At 35.9% G+C, this 23976-nt stretch overlaps 1 protein-coding gene across 8 annotated transcripts in view; it reads left to right on the top strand.

Moving 5' to 3' along the window:
- Window positions 1–23976, top strand: part of LOC149843131 (putative E3 ubiquitin-protein ligase ARI8) — a 98099-nt gene that overhangs the window by 18653 nt on the left and 55470 nt on the right. For all 8 annotated transcript variants that reach the window (XR_016430843.1, XR_016430846.1, XR_016430841.1 and 5 more), the window contains exon 5: window positions 12318–12490. Coding sequence is in view for 1 of the 8 variants with exons in the window: in XM_089999612.1 (XP_089855738.1) it covers window positions 12318–12490 (173 nt within the window). In the remaining 7 variants the exon portion in view is untranslated. The remainder of the gene's footprint in view (window positions 1–12317; window positions 12491–23976) is intronic.

Genomic DNA, 23976 nt, shown 5'->3' with positions numbered 1-23976 from the left:
ATCATATTTTAACACCCCCCCTCAAACACATGGTGAGATCACCGAGAGTTTGCTAAGGAGGAAGTAGAAGCGAGGCGAAGGCAAAGCTTTGGTGAAGAAGTCCGCCAACTGATATTCGGTAGGAACATATGGAAGTTGAATGGTGCCTCGTAAAAACTCGTCTCGAACATAATGACAGTCCATCTCAATATGCTTCGTTCGTTCGTGAAAAGTGTGATTGCTAGCGATATAAATGGAGCTCTTGTTGTCACAGCATAGCTTTGAGGGAGTTGAGAATGAGACACCCATATCTTTAAGTAAGCTTCTTAACCATATAATCTCAGTTGTGGTAGTGGCCATCGCACGATATTCGGCTTCAGTAGATGAGAGAGAAACTTTACGCTGCTTTTTACACCTCCAGGAGATAAGTGACTCCCCAAGAAACACACAATAACCTGTGGTAGAAATACGATCATCGGGGTTACCCCCCAATCAGAGTCAGTATACGCAAGTAAAGTAAGAGGTGAAGAAGAGGATAAGAATACTCCCTTAGTTATAGAATCTTTTAGATATCTGATAATCCTCATTACCACTGCCATGTGAGTGGTGGTAGGAGCAGTCTGAAATTGGCTTGCACTATGAACCAGAGTTACCGGAAGCTTCTTAGGTAGGTGGGAAGCTCGCTTCCCGGAAACTCGCTTCGGAAGCGCGATACTCCTCGCTTCCGAAACTTCATGGGAATCTCGATTCCCCCATGCTTCTTCTATGCTTCCCATACACATGGTCTATGCTTCCTATATGCTTTTCTCACGTTTTTTTTTTCATGTTTTTCATGTATTTTCTCTCATACTTTCACTTACTTTCCATATACTTTTTTTAAATTAGTAACCATCATTGTTAGATTTTAACAAAAATTTAACTCTTTTACTGAAAAATCATGAAATATAAGAATCATCAATTTTATTTTAGTTTTTATTTGTTTCTTGTTCGATTCCTATTTAATTACCATATTGCTTCATTTTTTTTAATATTTTGCTTTTAAATTGATACTTCGCTTCCCGCTTCCCATAAATTTTAAAAGCTTCGCTTCTCGCTTCCGCTTCCCGTATCGTTTCCTGCTTTCGCTTCCTAGTTTGGCAACCTTGCTATGAACAGCATGGGAAATGTTAGGCCTGGTAATAGATAAATATGTTAAGGATCCAATCAATTGACGATAAGGCGTGGGATCTGCTAAAGGAGTGCCATCATTGGCTCTCATCTTGGCATTGATCACTTCTGGAGTCTCCACCCTTTTGTCATCTGTTAGCCCAGACCTAGCAATAATATCAGAGGCAAGCTTCATCTGAGATAGGACATACCCCTTGGGGGAGTATGCAACTTTAATTCCTAAGAAATACCTCAAAAAACCCAGATCAGACATATCAAAATTTTTTTTAAGAATATTTTTAATAAGATCAATACCTTTCTTATCATTACCTGTGATAATCATATCATCAACATATAATAACAAAATGGTTATGTATTCATTAGAGGATTTAACAAACAAAGCAGTATCAGTGTAACATGAGGAGAAACCATTATCAAGAACTACTTTGCTAAAAAGATCATACCAAGCTTTTGGCGCTTGTTTTAACCCATAAAGAGCTTTGTTTAATTTTAGAATATTGCCTTTCCCAATTTCAAGACCCGACGGAGGATCCATAAGAACTTCTTCACATAAAGTTCCATTTAAGAAAGCATTTTTAACATCAAGTTGGTATATAGGCCATTGTTTGATGGATGCTAAGGCAATTAAGGTTCGTACACTAGTCATTCTGGCCACGGGAGCAAAGGTTTCTTCATAATCAATCCCATATTCTTGGGCATAGCCTTTTGCTACCAAACGAGCTTTGTATCTTTCAAGAGACCCATCACATTTAGTTTTGACTTTATATACCCATCTACACCCAATTGCCTTCTTCCCTAAAGGTTGAGGAATAATGCTCCAGGTTTGGGCCTTGTTAAGAGCCTCTAATTCGATTTTCATGGCTTCAATCCAATGTGGGTGATCTTTAGCTTCCTTAAAAGAGGAAGGTTCGTGATACGAATGTATTAACATAAGACAGGTCCTATAATTCGGAGAAAAAGATTCATACTTTTGTGGTGGCCTACTGGTACGAGAAGATCTCCTAGGTAGATGGTTGTCAGTAGATTCTTCTAAAAAGTCTTGAGAGTATCTGTCAATAGCAGGTTGATGTTCATTTCCTATCCGCCGGGTATAGACATTTATATCATTAAGGTTTTCATTTTGGGAGGTATTATCATGTTGTTGTATATCATTATAATGTGAAATCCCATCACAACTAGTATCACAAGAAATAGCCTCAGGAGACTCAATTCTACGAGCTAAGTCAAATAGAAAAGAATAATCGATGTCTTCCTTAGATGTGTGGATATCGAAACCATTTTGTTCTTCAATAAAGTTTACATTTCTCGACACATATAATTTATTGTTTCGAATATCATAACATCTATAGCCTTTTTGATTCTCACCATAGCCAATGAACACACATTCAATAGCTTTAGGTGACAACTTATCTTGTCCTAGACTAAGTACAAAACATTTGCATCCAAAGATTCTTAGTCTATTAAAATCGGGAGTAATTTTAAATAATTTTTCAAAGGGCGAAACATTTTTCAAAGAGGAAGAGGGTATACGATTCACAAGATATGTTGCGGTAAGAAGAGCTTCGGCCCAAAAGTTTTTAGGAACACATTTAGACACAAGAAGAGTTCTTGTGGTTTCAATTAAATGCCTATGTTTCCTTTCCGCAAGACCATTTTGTTGCGGAGTTTTAGGACAAGATCGTTGGTGCAAAATTCCATTTGTCTTAAAATAATTTTGGAAGTCTTTAGACATGTATTCTCCTCCTGAGTCGGATCTAAAAATGGCTATATTGTGTTGGAATTGGTTTTGAACAAGAGCGTGAAACTCTTTAAAATTAGTGAAGACATCGGATTTATTCTTGATAATATAAACCCATGTGTATCTAGTAAAATCATCAATAAAAGAAACATAGTAAGAGAAGCCTCCTTTGGACATAACGGGTGCCGGTCCCCATACATCGGAATGCACAAGTTCAAAAGGCCTTTTTGACACAAAATTGCTATGAGAATATGGAAGAGAGTGAATTTTCCCAAGAATACAATCATTGCATGTAAAAGTATTTGTATTACAAAATTTTTCCAAAAATGGAAAAAGGTACAATTTGGAAATACTAGGGTGCCCAAGTCTCCTATGCCAAGTCTCAATATCTTTGGATTGAACATGATTACAAAATGATTTGGATGGCAAAGACAAAAAATCCATATAGTAAAGGTCCCCTCTTCTATGGCCTTGCCCAATCCGCTTCCCGGACCGGAGATCCTGCACATAACAATGGGTTGGTGAAAAAGAGACATTACATTCAAAATCGGTAATTTGAAAGACGAAGAAAAGATTTAGATTAAGTTTTGGGATGATTCGGATTTTGGGAACAAAAAATTCTTTGTTTTGGTCATAAATTTTCTCAAGGTTTCCAATACCCTCAACATTTAAAGAAGTTCCATCGGCGGTGGATACATATGATTTAAATTTATTGAGACTTGGTTTTGACAAAAGTGATGCATTTGGAGTCATATGGAAAGAGGCACCCGAATCAAGAATCCAAGAAGACATACTTGGGAATGAAGAAATGGCGGCATCGGAAGTGGAAGGTGAGGATGATGATGTAGAGGCGTTCATCTTCATAAATTGTTGGAGAGTTTCGGTTAGATGAGCGATGGAATCCTTTATGTCACCATCCTTCTTTGAATCTTCATTGATGATTGGAGGAGTTTCTCCCACGGAAGCTACCTTCTTCTTGAATTTAGGGCAATCGGGACGAATATGGCCCGGTTCATTACAATTATGACATGATTTTCCTTCCTCCACCATTATTCTTCCAAAAATGTGGTGGTTTATATGATCTTACATTGTTGCCGGGTCTAGACACGGCATGTACTTCATCAACATCCTTTTTCAAGGCCAAACGGGTTTCTTCTTGACATAAATCGGCCAAAATATCGCTTAGAGGAGTAGAGGCTCTATGAAGTAGAGATCCTCTAAGTTGTTCAAATTCGGGACGAAGCCCATGAATAAATTGAAAGAACCTCTCTTTTTCCATTTGCTCTTGTCTCATAGCAATAGCACTTCCTTCCCATTGCGGTTCGAGAAGGACAAGTTCATCCCATAAAGAGGATAGGGCACTATAATAGTCCCTAATGCTCATATCACCTTGCTTGGTGGCTCTTACATTTTCTTGAAGAAAAAAGTGCCTAGCAAGGTCTCTTTGAGTGTACATACCTTTCATGAAAAACCATGCTTCATTAGCCTTCTTGAATTTTGCAAGATTTGCACAAATCTTCAATTCGACGTTATTCACGAACCATGCTAAGATTTTAGCATGTTCACTTTCCCAATCTTCCATTTTAGAAGAGTAATCAAGAATAGCCTTTTCTTTTTCTTCTTCATTCAAGGCTTTTTCTTCACCTCCTTCAAATTTAGTTAACTTTAGTTGTGGTTCCGGAATGGTTCCACATACATAACCCCAAAGCCTTTTACCTTTGAGATTATTCTCCATAGCGGTCGCCCACATGCGATAATTGGTCCCATCCAATTTGAATGAGAGATCGATTTTTGCATCTTTGTTGGCCATTAGAAGAAAAATTTATAAGACAAGAGAGTGGAGAGGTATTACTTGTCAGTGGAGGATCCAATGAAGTCTTCTTAGCCAAGGCTCTGATACCATGTAATGAAGTGCCAAATGAAAAGAGCAACGTCTCCAAGCGAAAGCACGGAAGCACGCACATACACAAGATGCCACTAAAGGGCAAAATAAACCACAAAAGTGGTCAAGCACAAAAAGAAGATAAAAAATATATCTCACTTCATAGAATGCTTCAAAAGAAGCTTGGTAAATACATGGGGCTGTGCCCCTTATTTATACACAGCAAGGGACCCAAGGAGGGGCTCCCATAGAGTCGTTGGAGCCCCTCCAACGGTCATATTTATGACCGTTGGAGGGGTCCAACGACTCTATGTGGACCCCTCTCAAGTGAATAAAAACAAAAAAAGAAAAAAACAAAAAAAAAGGAAAAAGAATAAAGGAAAAAGAAAAAGAGAAAAGCATATCAATGATATGCGTGTACAGGGTGAAATTACAGAAATACCCCTATCGGGTTTTACAAAATAAATATATATATATATATTTATATATATAGATAGACACATAGACATATATATATATTATATATATGTGTATGTGTCGTAATCTATGTATATATATATATATAAATATACATCATATTTTAACAGTATGTATGTATGTATTTAATAGAGTCGATTGTATGTACAATCTAGTTGAAATCTCTTGATGCAAGTTGTTTTGATCCAATTTAGCCTCATAAATGTGTTTGGCATGGTCGATTGAGCGAATCAACCCTTTTTTTTGGATTTATAACCAGAAGAAGCCACAACCGGCACGAAGACCTGGTCCCACTGGCTCAGCCTGCCATACCTACGGTCGTCGTGCTGACAGCGTAAAACTCTGAGGCTAGGACCCCCGCCCTCGGGGCCTATGCTACGCATTGGCTTGCGTAGATGGGCGACACCCATGGGAATCAAACCTTGACTGCCCGTCTAGCAGCTAAGGCCCCACCCCACTATGCCAACCATCTTGGGACAAGGGAATCAACTCTTACATCAGTTTTTTTTTGATGAAAAAAACATGTTTTTTTTTAGTTTGAAAAAATCAGTGCATTTACAACTGTCACTTTTTGCATTGCGAGAAAACCTGTACACTTGTCAGATTCTGGTGATTCAAAAGCTTGTTCCACTAAAAAGAGCACGTAGATCAAATCCTTGGGGTTGTTTGGACTGAAAAATCAGAAAATTAAGAAAAAAAATGGTTGCTAAGTCGTTTGTACATACAAGCAGTTGTAGCAACCTTTAACCCTATGTACACACACACACACACTCACAAAGAAAGCACAATTATAATGTTCTACAAATTACTAAAAAATATAAAATACAATTTTAGGCACCATTGACTTTGGAGCTCGCCTAGGCTCTACCCTCCTCTCCCTCTTGCTAGGTGCTATGCATGTGTCTAGGTCACCTGGTCACCTAGACGAGTGCCTAGGCATAATGTTAGCTACTAAGACGAAAAGTATAACAAATGGCATAAAGTGAGTTTATTCACTTGCACACCCATATACACATATATGCAAGTGAACCTCACCTTTGATTTTCTCAAAATAAAGAGCCAAATCTGTAAAGTACAATACAATATGGCAATGACATTTAAGATAAAATTAAGTGCATATATATATATATATAACAAAATACACTACTAAAACAAGTTTATAATATTCTAAATATTATTGAAAAAACCATTGTAGATACCTTCCATCTGGGCGCTCACCTAAGTCACATGGGTGCGGGTGCGGGGGTGCGGCAAAAAAAAATTATATATATATATATAAATTTTTTAAGTTTTAACAGTTAACAACATTAACACTAATGAATGTTCATCTTGGGCATGACCGAGTCGAGCTAGGTCAATTCGGGTTGGGTCAGGTCTACCCAACCCCACTTTCATCCCTACACTGCAATGGCATAAAACATAAATGGACATGATATTTTACCAGTCCAAGCAATTACCTTTTCTGGTGCATTTATTGATTACTTATATATATACAACAACAACAACTACGCCTTCATCCCAAAACAATTGGGGTCGGCGATATGAACCAAAAAATAAAATCATTCTTGGTCTTCCACATGAATCCTTCTCCTCCAATCATTTCTATCCAATTCCATGTCCTCGGTGAGGTTCAAAGCATTCATATCCTTTCCTATCATTTCCATCCAAGTCTTCCTAGGCCTACCCCGACCTCTTTTAACTAATATATTTTCCCATTTCTCCATCCTTCTAACTGGAGCATCATTAGGCCTTCGCCGAATATGTATAAACCACCGTAAACGATTCTCTCTCATCTTATTTTCAATGGGTGCAACGCCTACCTTCTTACGTATCTCCTCGTTCCGAATCTTATCTTTTATTGTATTTCCACACATCCATCTAAGCATACGCATCTCAGCTACACTCATTTTTTTTTAATATGATGTCTCTTGGAATATATATATATATATATATATATATATATATATATAGAGAGAGAGAGAGAGAGAGAGAGAGAGAGAGAGTAATTAATGAGAACTGAGCAGTCTGTTCCTTTGTTAAATCTCCACCCCTCGGCTGTTACGTCTTTGCTAGCCTCTAAGAAGTTTCTTCCCAAGATAAAAGTAACTAAAAATCATGTAGAATTAATTCTTCTTTCATTTTCCATGAAACCCCTTTAAGTAACCATTAGTGGTAACGTCCTTATTTTTTCCCATGATGCCTAAGAACATGTATCGGCTAGTATTTACCAACCAAACACAAGTTATAAGAAACAAACAAATACTCCATTAATCAACCATTTATTTTATTCAAAAATTGGACACAAATGACCCTGGGTGCGTTGACCGCACCTAGGGTTCGGTTGACTGCACCTGGTGCTGCACGCGCACCGGCACCCGCATCGCGTTGATGCGGGTGTGGCACCCGGTTGGCCGAATCCCTGTGACTTAGGCGCTCACCTAGACACCTGGTGCTCTACTTGTGCCTAGGTCACCTAGGAATACTTTTAACTACTGGGAAAAGGAGTAGAAATGGCATAATGTGAGTGTTTGCACGTGTCATCCATATAAAAATATATGCACAAAAACCTTAGTTGTATCCACTCAGTCTGACCTCATAGATGTGTTCAACATGTTTTGTTTGCTAGGAAATGCACCTCGGATAAGGTTTTTTTCGCGGTAAACTTTTTTATTCTTGAAATTTTGGTACATTGTGGGCCATTGATTTTTGAAGCCCTTGAAAAACCTGCTTATATGTTGGAAATACAAAAACCTATTTTATACTAATCAAACTATGTAGATTACATCTATAAGATTAGATAAAAAAATGCAAAATATTGAAAAAATGGTGTTTTCTACCGGATTGTGTACAAACGACTGTATTATATATATATATATATATATATATATATATATATATATATATATATATATCACTGACATCAGCGATATTTTAAAAATATCGCAAGAAATACCAATATTTTAAGGTAGCCGATATTAAAGGTAATATTTCGCGATATTTTAAAAATATTGCGAGAAGACAATATCGCGATAATATTGCAATATTTTTGGGGAAAACTCTTTTATTTACTTTAAGTTTGCATTTCCTATTTTTTTGTTTCTTTTATATTTTAAAACCATTAACACATATTTCTTTATATTTTTGGAAGAAAAAAGATGCAAAATTTATTATTTTCTTAGTTTTTCTATTGTTATTTATATTATTTTCAATTTTTTAAACTCCCGAGATATTCTTGGGATTTATCAACTTTTGAAAATCTCTTCGAGAATTACCCTCGTTGAGAAATTACCTTTAACAATACATGTGACTATGATATATATAGAAAAAGTGGTAGCTGCGCAACCCTGAGGTGTGCAACTACCAGCAAAATCACGCTGCTTGATGGACGACCAGCATAAAAAAGTTAAAAAAATGCTAAAAAGTGCTTTGTGCGAATTTAAGAGTCTTTAGCGACGGTTTTTGACCACCGCTAAAGGTCCCAACAGAAAATGAGACCTTTTAAAGGTCCTAGTTTCCGTTGGAGCCTTTAGTGATAGGTTTTTTACCACCGCTAAAGGTCCTATTTTTTGTTGGGACTTGGGACCTTTAGCAGCGGCCAAAAACTGCCCGCTAAAGGGGAAAAATGCAAAAAAATCGCATTTTGCCCCTTTTTCGCCTTTTTTTTTATGGTCGTCCATCACGCCTGCAATGGACAACCAGCGTGGTTGCGCTGGCCGTCCATCCCGAGGCTTGATGGACAGCCAACGCAAAAAGCGCTAGAAAATGCTAAAACATGCTATTTGCGTGTTTTAGCATTTTTAGCGGCGATTCTTGACCGCCACTAATGGTCCCACGTTTTTAGCGGCGGTTTTTTGACATTCGCTAAAGGGGCAAAAACACGCAAATAGCACATTTTGCACCTTTTTTCGACGACTAGAGTCATTATGTCAGTAGCTGCACCTAAGGGTTGCACAACTACCACTCTCTCTCTCTCTCTATCTATCTATCTATCTATCTATCTATATATATATATATATATATATATATATATATCGAGAGAGAGAGAGAGAGGATGCTATCAGAATGACAAGACCAACCTAGTTGATCCTCCCTTGACCCACATACTGCACCTTCGAAATTAGAAAGCCTAGTGCCATGAACAATGGCATGACTATATTGACTAGACACTTGTTCTTCCTTGACTCTATAGACTCACTCCTTTGGCAATCCATGAACCAACAAAACTAACCGGAACAACAGACCCTTAAGAACCAAGAGATGGTGATCCTATACCTTCATGATAAGCATTAACTCAACCAACCGATCTAAGACCATAAGGCTTCTTCGTTCAATGCTTCCTTCCTTGGTGAACCATGAATAAAGAAATGTAGGTTTTACATGAGTGTCAGACTTGGGAGATAGTGAAAAGACTACCTTATAAAAATGTAGTTGGGTCGAAATGGGTGTATAAAATAAAATACAAACCCGATGGCACCATCGAGAGATACAAAGCTCAACTAGTAGCGAAAAGGGTCACCTAGATGTACGGGCATGATAATGATGAAACCTTCAGCCCTGTTATCAAGATAGGCACCATTCAAATCATTCTTTTTCTCGCAGTTGATCATGGATGAAAACTAAGTCAATTGGATGTAAATAATGCATTTTTACATGGCCATCTTAAGGAAGAGATTTATATGGAGTAGCCACCTGGATATAGTGAGGATGATCCAAAGGCTTATGTTTGTAGGTTAAGGAGGGCCATTTATGGGTTAAAACAAGCTTCAAGATCTTGGTTTGAGAGTTTCTCTGTTGCAATTCAAGGTTATGGTTTTACTTTGCCCCATTAGATCATTCACTTTTTATTTACAAAGGTAACAATCTTATTAGTGTGTTACTCATTTATGTTGATGATATAATTGTTATTGGTAGTTGTGATGAATGTGTTGAAGAAGTGAAGAGATTCTTAAATAAAAAGTTCAAGATGAAATATCTTGGTCTGTTGAGATATTTTCTTGGAATAGAGGTAGATTGGCAGGATGATTCTCTTATTCTAACTCAACACAAATACACGATGTATCTCTTAAGTACAACGGGCATGAAGGATTGTAAACCGGCTGCAACTCCAGTTCCTATTCATCAGAGATTGGGAGCAAATAAAGAACTATACTATAACCCCACACAATTTAGAAGCATAGTTGAAATACTACAATATCTTACGTTTACTCATCCAAATATTATTTTTGCCGTGAACCATGTCTCACAATTCATGCATCAGCCTATATTGCCACACATGGAGGGTGTGAAGAGAATTCTAAGATATTTAAAGGTGACTGTTGGAGATTGTTTGCTTTACAGAAAAAGGGCAACACATGAAGATATGACGTTGGTCACGACTTATTCAGAAGCTGATTGGCAAGTGATCCTAATGAGAGAAGGTCTGTTTCTGGATATTGTGTTTTCCTTGGAAGAAATCTGGTCTCATGGAGTAGTAGGAAACAAAAGGCTATTGGAAGGTCCAGAATAGAGGCAAAATATCGTGAAATGACTTGGGTCAGACATATGTTGTATGATTTGAAAGAAATTATTCTCAAATCAGTGCTGTTATGTGATAATCAAGGTGCTATCAAGATTTCAGTAAATCCCATCCATCATGAGAAGACGAAGCATATTGAAATTGATCAACATTTTATTCATCAGAAAGTGGAGGATCAAGAGATAGAGACCAAATATGTTCGGGCTGAAGAACAAGTTGCTGATTTATTCACATAAGGTTTCACGAAGAATAGATTTTGGTACTTAAGAAACAAGTTATCCATGGTTGATAACCATGTACAATTTGAGCGAGTCTATTAGCGTGAGGTCCAGATTCACGCATGAGGGTCCAGATCCAAATCACTTCAGATCCAGATCACCCAACATTCATCTTGTGTTCATGTCTAATGTGATTGTCTTGTTTCCTTAAATTCCCCTCATTAATCTCTTTTGTATTTTATGTAAATGAGGGTATTTTAGTCATGATGTATCTTAATTGTAAAGTTAATATAGTTACAAGAGAAACATGATTTTCCTATAATGTGTGTTCAGCCCAAAACCCTATTGTCCTATTTTCTCTTCAGAAACCCTAAATCTAACAAGAACAAGCACGATATGTGCTGAATTTTACAATATAGCAAAACATAGCTGCCGTCTAAGGAGCATCTTAAGCTGACTGACCAAGTGTATCTTATAAGCCTATTTCAGCATATACTTTGATTTAATGCTGTTGCCTTTCACTGGTTTGTTTACTTGGAGAGTAGTGCGCCCCCTAAATTTCGTAATTCTTCACATTTAGTTGATTGGGTTCACTACTTCTTATGCATGGCCTTAATATCCATGTAAAAGCAAACTTCATCTAAGATGACAAATAAATTTTGGGAGAATAGGAAACTTAACTGCCAAGATGATCTGAAGAAAACTCAAGTTAATAACCAGGGATGACAGTGGACTGGGGTGGAAGCAGGGTACAAGGTCTCCACCTCCGGCCCGTCTCAAAATTCTACCCTCCATCCCCGCATTTTAACCTCCATCCCTGCCTCCATCCCAGTTTCATGTCCTCTATCCCCGGTCCAAACGGGGCGGGGCCCTATTTCTCCCTGCCATCCCTAAAGGTATTTAAGTTATTTTACTAATGGGGATCGGGGCGGGGTGGGGAAAGCGTAAGTCCATCCCGCACGGGTTTTGATTTTAACCTCCATCCCTGGTCCAAACGGGCCTAGCGAGGCAGCGCCCCCCCCACCCCATTCCACTGCCATACCTATTAATAACTTCTAATTTGGCTATGAAGTTGCTTCATGTAGAGGCAAAAAGGAATTCATTTCAAGTAATGCTAAGGCTGTATAATCAGCCAAAGTTTGCTGCGTTTGATGGTTGCTATGTCAATAAATTAGAACTCTTTTCCATTATTGAACCGGATAGGATCTTGTGTAGTTTGTAAATTTACATTCTCTTCTTGATAGAACTAGACTATTTGCCTGATATTCTATGAAATTTTACTTTAGTTATTATAACTATGTTTGTATTGTTAAATTTTAATCTGAAGTTTTCATGTTAAAGGTTATATAAGTACATCCATAAATGATGGTCCTGGATGCCTGATGTTGCGTTGCCCTGATCCTGCTTGTGCTGCTGCTGTTGTCCAAGATATGATCGATTCATTGGCATCTGATGAGGATAAGGAGAAATATTCACGTTATCTTCTTAGATCATACATTGAAGACAATAGGAAGGTATTTATGTAATGAACTTGTTGCTGATGCATGTTTTATGTACATAGTAATCTTGTGTCAAAATAGGAGTTATTTTAGCAGTACATTTATACATGAAAAGAAATGCAGAGACAAAAAGATTATACTTTTTACTTTTTGTAATACTTTATATTCTGCTGATATTCACATGTTATCTTTAGCAGATTGTACTGCATATTTCATGCCAGGAAACTGGTTAATCATATTGAGGAAGTTGGTTAATGTTTCTGTTACTCTAAAGTCCTATCTGCTGCACCTATGTGTTGCCATAATATCGTTTCCTTCAGTTGGTACATCAAATTGCTAAGGGTTCTTTCCCCCCTCTTATTTTTTCCCATTTCCATGATTCATAAATCTGCAACAGCTTATTGCTTAGTATTCTTCCATTTATCATGTCAAACTTTTTTTTTTTTTTACAGCTTTTTCAATAACCTTGTTTATGTGATGTTTGCCTGATGCCCTTTTAACACTCATATCATGTACCCCTAACAGAAATGAAAAAGAAGACAGTCCTATCATGTTTTTTACATTGTGATCGTTAAGAAGTTAGATTTGTTGACTTTAACCCTTTCTATTAACTTCCCATGCACCTCACTTTGTAATTCCAATAGCCTTTTTTCCTGGTCACTTTCGTCAAGTGATTGTTTTCATCTTGTTGAATACTTGGTTTAACTCTTATCTTACAAAAACATAAAATGGAGACTATTTGTAACACCCCAAAATTTTAATATGAAAATTTGGCCATTTTTTTAAATCCGCAATTTAATGCGAGGTCTCATCTATGACATTGCCTAAACCGAACTATGCTCTAAGGAGTGAGCTTGTGCACAAGTGCTAGCGTTTAATAGCTCCTTAGAACATGTTTCGAGCGAAGACCAATGACAAGTCCGTGGGGTATTGCTCTACAAAACTAAGTTCTAGGGAGTCAGCTTGTGTGCAAGCGTTAGCGTTTAATAGCTCCATAGAACCTAAATCTAGAAAGAGACTACCCGAGACAAAATATTAAATACAACGAAAGATTTCAAATGGGCCACACGCTATGTCACAGGGATTCGGCTAGCAGGGTGCCGCACCCGCGTCGACGCGACTCGACGCGGGTGCGGCACCGGGTGCGGTCAACCCGATCCTGGGTGCGTTGACCGCACCCAGGATCATTTAGGTCCATTTTTTTTTTTGGATTTTTTTTTTTAAAATTTGCCCAAATGGGCTGCGATTTTTTTTTTAAAAAATTATGCTGACAGCAGTTGTCTGTCAGCTGCTGACAGCTGCAACAACTGTCTGTCAGCAGCTGACAGCTGCAAAATTTGAAAAAACCCGCGTGTTCCCCCGACCCCTTTTATATATATATATATATATATATAATTTTTTTTTTTACATTTTTGCCCCTGCCGCACCCCCGCACCTGGGTTTTTTGGAAGTGCTGAATCCCCGCACCCGCACTCGCACCCGCACCCATGTGACATAGGCCACACATTACAAATCTTAGGCGGATTACAGGTAAGTGAACACAATAGGGGATTGGATCCAAATCCCTTAGATTTGGGTCCACATCCAATCTTATGGACTATTCCAAACCATAATCAAACCATTCAACATAATCCAACATGTCGTTTAAAATAAAGGTTTGGCATTACTTCAACTTAAACAAGTTTGGGGAATCAAATGTTCCCAAATGTCTGAAACTAATTTCTAAGGCTAAACAAGGAATGATAAAAACTTGGTTCATTGGCACTGCGTCACATCGCTCCATTGCAACTGCTCATCACCGCAATGGTTTAAATATTGGGTCAGACTTCATAGAGTTTGGTAGGGGTACAATTACCCTTCATGCATTGCAAAGAACTAAAGCATACATGAAACCTATATGCATTCAAAACATAGCATCATATAAGCATGGTGTATTTATTTGCAAGGCATTCCAAAATCAAGATATGCAATCCACAATATCATGCTCTCAATAATACAAGTTCACAATATAGGCATACTACAACAATGTAAACATAACTGATAATTAGATTTCACAACTTATATTGCTATTCATGTCATGCTGCATTCATCAAAACATGCTCACGTCCTTGTGGGATTGTTTCACAATTAAGGCATATTTTCACAACATAAACTGGGTGAGTATAAGGCCATTGTTTCTCTTGATTACAAATCCCATCGGGTACTCATGGAACAATTCATCGCAGACAACCGAGACCACATCAAGGGTATATTATTCTATAGATTGTATTTTACCTGAGTGTCTGACTGAATCGGATCCCAAAGCGGGCGATCCGTGATTGAGAGATAAACCCCTCTAAGGCAACAATAATTAGAATGCATCCCGGAATACTATTGCAAAAGTCTTGAACCTACCACCTAGGACACATTGGTAGTCCGATCCCCTAGCTCTGAGGACTGAGGACCAAGTGAGTCGCCTCACTCTTAAATAACAAATATGGTCCAATGAAGTTTTGTACTACCTACCCTCTTCAAGGTAAGCCGTTTGCTGAATGAATTATTGAGTTCCTTTAATTAAAGGACTTGTTTATTTCATCACTGATGCCTTCTATACATCGACATCCTAGGGCTCAATAACCCAAGTACCTCTCAAGGATATGTTCAACATTGTCATGCTTAGCATGAGCATCGTACTACCCTTCTAGGGTAATTACATATTTTATTTGCTTAACATTTCATAACCCATTCATTATGCTTAGGTGTCTAAACCAATCGGGCATCTGAAGACGATAATCAACAAAATTATGTGTCCATGTTTTGGTTCATAACTTGGTGCGCCTTAGACCCTTGCTCCTCAAGAGCGATCACAAGTACATGCATGCATTTCCATGCCTTACAATACAACATAAAACACATGCCACACATACGTATATGCACTACGACACCACATAGGTTCCTTGCACTAGACGCTCCTTTTTATGAGCAACAGTGAGTGCATGCATGCATTTCACACCTTATAGCACCACATAAACATGTCATATCATGCGTCAAGTCATGGAAATAATCAATATTATGACTGCATATCATGCTTAGCATCATGGTCACAATACACTAACATATCACATCATGCTTCAATATCATGACAGCATATTCATAGGTATTGAATTTGATGACATTATACATCATGGTTAATATCAAGAACACATTACAACCCCATGATAGCATATCATCTCATGTAATATCATGACAACATATATGACATGCTTCAAATCTGAAATTCTATGCACATTTACATATGATACACATAGGTATTGAATCTGATTTTTGGTGCCCCCTAAGCATGACACTCAATTCACATTCATAACTGAATTTAAATGTTTCATAACCATAACACACACTTTCTTTGAACTGATTTTTGGTGCCCATAAGCATGGCACTCAATTCACATTCATAATTGAATTTAAATGTTTCATAAACATAGCACACACAAACTGATTTTGGTGCCCATAAACATGACACTCAATTCACATTCAAATTTGAATTTAAATGTTTCATAAACACAGCACACTTGCTTTGAAATTGATTTTTGGTACCCATAAGCATGACACTCAATACATGTTCAAAACTGAAATTTAAAGGCTCATAAACATAGCACACTCATAAGTACTTTAAATCAGATTTTTGGTGGCCATAATCATGGCACTTTAGACATATGCATAACTGAAATTAGATGTTCATAATCATAGCGCACTTGTGTGCTTAATTTCTGATTTTTGGTGTCCATTCTTAAACTGAATTTTGGTGTTCATAACCATGGCACAAACAAGTACTTTAAATCTGATTTTTAGTGTCCATAAGCATGACACATATGAAACTGAATTTTAGTGTTCATAATAAATATGATTTTTAGTGCCCATAAGCACCTTCATAAAATTAGTTTTTGAGGTGCATCTACACACTTTCTAAATTTAGATTTGCATAAGCATGATTCTCATGCTTATAAAAATTCAGATTTTCCAATTATCAACTTTAAACATTCCTACAACATTCAGATTTGCGAAAACCTCAAATCTATCACATGAACACATTCCAACCCACGGATATCATTCCTACATTCATTTAAAATTCACATGAACATAGTATACCTTTCTAATATGCACATGGAATTCAAATTAGGCTACACATAAATTGACTATAAATCACATGGATTAACATTCTAATGTGCATTTAAAATTCATATGAACATAATATAACAATCTATTATGCACATGAAATTCAAATTAGGGAAAACCCCCAATTCTATCACATGAATTAACTATAAATTGTAATGAGATAAGCGAAAATACAAATTACAAGTGATAACACTTGAAGAGTCAATAATGGACAAAATATCACAAGCACATAAAGTGCAAATACCCAAATCTACTAAGGGGAAATGTCAAAAGGCAAAAAAAGAATAGTATTATTGAGAATAAGTGAGAGGACATTGATACAAAAATAAGGGGGAACAACCCCTTTATATACAAAATGAATGAGGCTTAAAGAGGGGGCCATTGGGGCTCCCATTATAGATGGTGGGGAGCCCCAACAGTCATATATATGACCGTTGGGGACCCCAACGTCTATAATGGTGGGGTCCCTAATGGAACCAAAAGGGAAAAAAAAAGAAAAAAGAAAAGAAAAAGAAAAAATGAAAAATAAAAACAGTTTTATAAAACAACTTTTGTTACATGTGAAAAGGACCAAAATACCCCTATCGGGTATTTTGGAATAAATAGAAAAAGAATATATATATATATATATATATATATATATATATACATATATATATATATATATATATATATATATATATATATATATATATATATATATATATATATATATATATATATATATATATATATATATATATATATATATATAAACACGCCCCCTCAAACTTTACGGGGAAAGAACTAAAAGTTTTCTAAGAAGAAATAGAAAATGAGTAGTAGGAAGTGCTTTGGTGAAGAAGTCGGCTAGCTGATACTCCGAGATGACGTAGGGCAGAGAGATGGTTCCTCGTAAATACTCATCACAAATATAGTGACAATCCATCTCTATATGTTTAGTACGCTCATGAAATGTATGATTGCTTACTATATAGATCACATTTTTGTTGTCACAACACATCTTTGAAGGAGTTGAAATGGTGATCCCCATGTCACTGATAAAACTTTTAAGCCACACAATCTTAGTTGCCATGACACGATATTCTGCTTTGGTGGATGACAATGATACTTTTTGCTGTTTCTTGCACCTCCAGGAAATAAGTGAATCCCCTAAAAAAATACAAAAACTAATAGTTGAGATTTGATCATTGGAATTACCTCCCCAATCGGCATCAATACAAGCAGTTAAATCAAAAGTTGAGGAAGAGGATAAGAAAAACCCTTTTGAAATAGTGTTCTTGACATATCGCACAATTCTCATGACAGCTGCCATATGAATCGTCGTAGGAGCATACTGAAACTGACTTGCTGCTTGAACAACATGAGAAATATCCGGTCGGGTGACGGGTAGATAAGTAAGACATCCAATTAATTGTCGATAAGGTGTAGGATCATCAAGTAGAATACCATCTTCATGTCTTAATTTTGCATTTACAACTTCGGAAGTCTCTATTTTCTTTTTGTTTGAAATTCCCGACTTAGCACAAATATCAACAACTAATTTCATTTGGGAGAGTATGTACCCTCTACGTGAATAAGCCACCTCAATACCTAAAAAATACCTCAAGAAACCCAAGTCAGACATATCAAAAGTTTTCTTTAAAACAGATGTAGTGTCATTTACTCCTTTGTCACTTCTCGTGATAATCATATCATCAACATGTAGAAGGAGAATTACAATAGCATCAACTTTTTTCTTAACAAAAAGATCCGTGTCAGTATAGCAAGAGACAAAACCCAAATTAATTAGTAAATTACTAAATTTATAATACCAAGTTTTAGGAGCTTGTTTAAGACCATATAATATTTTTTTTAATTTCAAAACTTTTTCGTTCAAATTCATGCTAGGAGGGGGATTCATATAAACTTCTTCACCAGGATCTCTATTTAAAAATGCATTTTTAACACCTAATTGATAAATAGGCCATTTTTTAATAGATGCAATAGCAATGAGGGCTCAAACACTTGTTATTCGAGCAATCGGGGAAAATGCCTCATCATAATCTATCACATCCTCTTAAGCATATCCTTTGGCTACCAACCTAGCCTTGTATCTTTCTAAAGATCCATTACTTTTAGTTTTTACTTTAAAAACCTATCTCCATCCTATAGGTTTATTTCCTTATAAAGGGTTGACTATTTCCCAAGTTTGGGCTTTCTTAAGTGCATTAAGTTCAAATTCCATGGCTTTATTTCAATGGGGATATTGTTTGACATCGTTATAATGAGATGGTTCATAGAAAGAGTGAAGGGCTATTAAGTAAGCTCTAAAATTTGGTGAAAAAGAGTAATAAGATACAAATCTATTTGGTGTTTTAGAAATACGATTTGATCTTCTTTTGTGAAGATTCTTCTAAAGATGTGTTTTGAGAGAATTTGTCAAAAGCACACGGATGAATACTTTCTTCTCTTCTAGTATAAACTTGTGTATTACTTGATATATGTTCATTTACATTTTCACGTAAACCATTTTTTTCATTGTTAAGAGGTTGTTCATTATGATTACCACCGTCATTAAGTGACTCAAAAGTCTCAATAGAATTAGATTCATCTTTTCAGGGTAGTAAATCAAATAAGGAGTAATCATTGTTTTCTTTTGGTTCATTATTTTCAAAACCATTTTCTTCTTCATGAAAGGTAACATCCTTTGAAATATAAAGTTTGTTATTTAGTAAGTCAAAACATCAGTATCCTTTTTGGTTTTCTCCATATCCCAAGAAAACACACTTAATAACCTTTGGAGAAAGCTTATCATTCTTATGAGTAAGAGTATAACACTTGCAACAAAAAATTCTTAGTCATGTTATAAAGTTTTTCAAAAGGAGAAACATTGTTTAAAGATGAAGAAGGAGTTCTATTAATTAAATATGTTGAAGTTAGAATGGCTTCGACCCTAAAAGATTTTGGAATATTCTTGGAAATTAGGAGAGTCCTAGTTGTTTCTATTGTATGTCTATGTTTTCTTTTTGCTAGACTATTTTGTTGCGGAGTTTTGGGACAAGATCTTTGATGGCAAATTCCATTTTGTCGCAAATAAATTTGAAATTCATTTGACATATATTCTCCTCCTGAATCTGATCTTAGAATTGAGAGATTGCATAAAAATTGATTCTTAACCATTGCATGAAATTCTTTGAAGAAGGAAAACACTTCAGATTTTTGATTTAGGAAGTGTATCTAGTGAAATCATCCACAAAAATTACATAATATAAAAAACCTCTCTTAGATATGATAGGTGAGGGACCCCATACATTGGAATGAACTAATTCAAACGACCGTGTAGACACAAAACTTCTTTGAGGAATTGGAATTGCTTTCAATTTATTAAACATGCAATCTTTGCAAGTCATGACTTTTTCATTATAAATATTTTCCAAAAAAGAAAAAAAGTCTTTGAAAAATTACAAAATGACTTGGATGAAAGAGTAAAAAAATCCATAAAATATAGATCACCCTTTCTATGGCATTGTTCGATCAGCTTCCCTGACTAGAGATCCTGCACGGTGCATTCTTTAAGTGAGAAAGAGACTTTGCAACCATGATCGGTAATTTGAGAGACGAAAAATAGATTTAAATTGATTTTTGTAATCACCCTTATCTTTGGAACAAAAAAATCTTGAGAATATTTTAAATCAAGTATTCCAATGTTTTCAATTTTTAAAGTCCCATCGATCGTTGAAACATAAGACAATGTAGGGTTGAAATAGACGTTAGGAAGAATGTTTTTATGTGGTGTCATATGAAAGGAAGCACCAGAGTCTAGAATCCACATACCTGGAGGAGATGATGTAATGGTGGCACCCGAGGTAGAGGAAGACTTAAGAAGATGTTGAAGTGCCTCATAAATTTGATTAAGAGTATCTTTAGTGTCTCCTCTATTGTTCTTTTCTTCTTTCTTTGGAACGATTTCACCAACGGAAGCCACTTTTTCTTTAAGCTTAGGGCAAACTGGTCTAATATGTCCCGGTTCATTACAATAGTGACAAGTAACACCCTTTCTAAATCCATTATTATAATTGGATCCATTTTTGGCGAATAGGGGAGGCTTATAGGTTTTTACATTTGATCCCGGCCTAGTAATGACCAATATTTCATCATTTTTATGAGTCATACTAAGACGAGTTTCCTCTTGGCATACTTTGACAAGGTCATCTTCAATAGGTAAGGCCTTGCTCCTATGAAGAAGGGATGCCCTTGTTCAAATTTCGGTCTAAGAAAAGTTGTAAGAAATGTTCTTTTTCAATTTGTTCTATTCTCATTTCAATATCTTCTAGGGCCACCAACTTGAGCTCTAGAAGAGCAAGTTCATCCCAAAGGGGAGACAGTGCACTAAAATAGTCGCAGACGCTCATGTCCTATTGTTTAGTGGATTTAATTTTTTCTTGACAAAAAAATTGTATAGCTAGATCCTTTTGAGTATACATACCCTTAAAGAAGAACCAAGCTTTATTAGCTCTTCTAAACTTAGCAATGCTGGCACAAATTTTTATGTCAACATTGTTCATGAACCACGCAAAAATTTTTTCATGGTTACTTTCCCAATCTTCTACCTTTGTTTGATGTTTATTAATAGCTTTAATGCGGTCTTTACGATCAAGAGCTTTTTCAACACCACCTTCAAGTTTGGTGAGCTTCAATGTTGGTTCAAGAGAGGTCCCCATAACGAAGCTATGAAAATGTCTACTTAAAGGCACCATATCCTTGATGTGATAAGTGTGCACAAAGGCACAAATGAACACTCACACAAGTGCACAAATACAAATTCACAAAAATAAAAATAGAATCTCTTATTGAACCACAAAGGAGAGCTTTACAAAAACTTATTCTACACTGAAAGGGAAGTCCCCTATTTATGAGAGACTAGAGAGAGCTATTGGAAGGGCTCACACATGTGAACGTTGGAGCCCCTCCAACGGTCATTTTATTGACTGTTGGAGGTTCCCAACGTTCACATGGGGTGGGCCCCTCCATGGCTAAAAGCCATAAGAACTAAAAAAATAAAAAATAAAAGCAAAATAAAGAAAAGAAAAAGAAAAAATTACATACATATTCAATAATAAGAATATGCGCAAAATGGAAGAAGGAAAAGACAGATTTACCCTTATCGGTTATTAATATATATATTTATATATATACATATATATATGAGTAGATAGATACATATACATATATATAATATATATATATATATGTATCTCTCTCTATATATAAATATATATAGGAGATACATTTTAACACCCCCCTCAAACCTAGGGCGTAATGACCGAAAGTTTGCCAAGGAGGAAGTTGAATATGGGAGAACATAGCGCCTTGGTGAAGAAGTCCGCCAATTGATATTCTGATGTTACATAAGGAAGATTTATAACTCTTTTCAGATATTTTTCTCTAACACAATGACAGTTCATTTCAATATGCTTTGTGCACTCATGAAATGTGTGATTTTTGACAATATAGATTGCACTTTTATTATCACAACACAACTTCGTGGGCTCTTGAACATGTACTCCTATATCTTCCAACAACTGCCGAATTAAAACAATTTCCATGGTAGTAGTTGCCATGATTCGATATTCTGCTTCAGTAGATGATAATAATACCTTTTGTTATATCTTGCATCTTCAAGAAATTAATGAGTCTCCTAAAAACACACAAAAGCCGGCGGTGGAGTGACGGTTATTTGGGTCACCGCCCCAATCAGAGTCAATATAAGCTATTAAATTTAATTCAGAAGAAGAAGATAGAAATATTTCCTTATTCAATAATCCCTTTATATATCTGATGATTCGGAGAACTGCACTTATATGTACTGATGTAGGTGCATGTTGAAATTGACTTGCAATATGAACATGTGAAATATCAGGTCTAGTGATACTAAGATACATTAAAGATCCAACAAGTTGCCTATAAGGAGTAAGATCTTTTAGAAGAATCCCATTATTGATTTTCATCTTTGTACCAACTACCTCAGGAGTTTCACAAATTTTATCATCTCTAATTCCTGACCTGTCAATAATCTCAAATGCAAGTTTAGTTTGAGATAAAAAATAACCTTTATGAGAATAAGCAACTTCAATGCCTAAAATATACATTAGGAATCCCAAGTCGGGCATTTCAAATTTATCTTTTAATATAGATTTCATGCTCTTAATTCCCTTAGTATCATCATCGGTTATTAGCATATTATTAACGTACAACAATAAAATTACTATCCTTGCATTGGATTTTCTGACAAACAAAGTTGTGTCAGTGAAACATTATGAAAAACCATTTCCCAACATTACATTATTAAATCTATCATACCAAGCTTTGGGGGCTTGTTTCATACCATAAAAACCTTTTCGAAGGCGAAACACTTTATCCTTAGGAATCTCCATACCTGAAAGAGCATCTATATAAACTTTTTTGTTAAGATTGTCATTCAAAAAGACATTTTTAAGATCCATTTGATAAATGTTCTATTTCTTAATTGAGGCAATGGTAATAAGACATCTAACAATAACCATACACACAACGGGGGCAAATGTCTCATCATAGTTGATTCCATATTCTTGACTATATCCTTTCGCAACTAGACGGACTTTATATCTTTCAAGAGATCCATCACTCTTGGTCTTGACCTTGAAAACCCATCTACATCTTATAGTTTTCTTACCACTAGGAAGATTTTGAAGTTCTCATGTTTTAGCTTTTCTAAGCACTCTAAGTTCATTATCCATAGCTTCTTTCCATTCAACACTCTTCTTGGCTTCTTCAAAATTTTTAGGTTCCATGTATGAGTGAATGACACTAAGACAAACTCTATATTTAGGAGAAAAAGAATCATAGGATATAAACCTAGAAGGAACTCTTCTAGTTCTTTCAGTTCTTTGAGGGTTTTAATCATGTGAAGAGGTAGATTCACTGGGTTCACTATATTTCTCAATTGTATTTCTAAAAATGCTTTTATCTCTATGAGTATAAGTGATAGGATCACTAGATGTCCTTTCTTCAATACGATGATTGGTAGATGGATGTGAAGAGTTGTCATTTTCTTCTTCATTATCACTATTATACGCAAATTCATCATCACTAGAAATATCATCATTCCTAGATAATAAGTCAAGCAAAAAAGAGTAGTCCACATTTTCTTCGTGAGATTCACATTTTTCGAAATCACTAACGTTTTCCAAAAAAGTCACATTCCTAGAAACATATAATTTGTCATTTTTAATATCATGACATCAAAACATTTTTTGGGTTTCGAAATATCAAGGAATGGCTTTTGGTGAAAGTTTGTCATTTTTATCTGTTAGAACAAAACATTTGTAT

This window comes from Nuphar pumila, chromosome 3 (assembly GCF_984573655.1).
Source record: "Nuphar pumila chromosome 3, dmNupPumi1.hap1.1, whole genome shotgun sequence".
NCBI lineage: Eukaryota > Viridiplantae > Streptophyta > Magnoliopsida > Nymphaeales > Nymphaeaceae > Nuphar > Nuphar pumila.
Note: the sequence above shows the minus strand (reverse complement) of the source record. Positions and strands in the feature narration are given on the sequence as shown.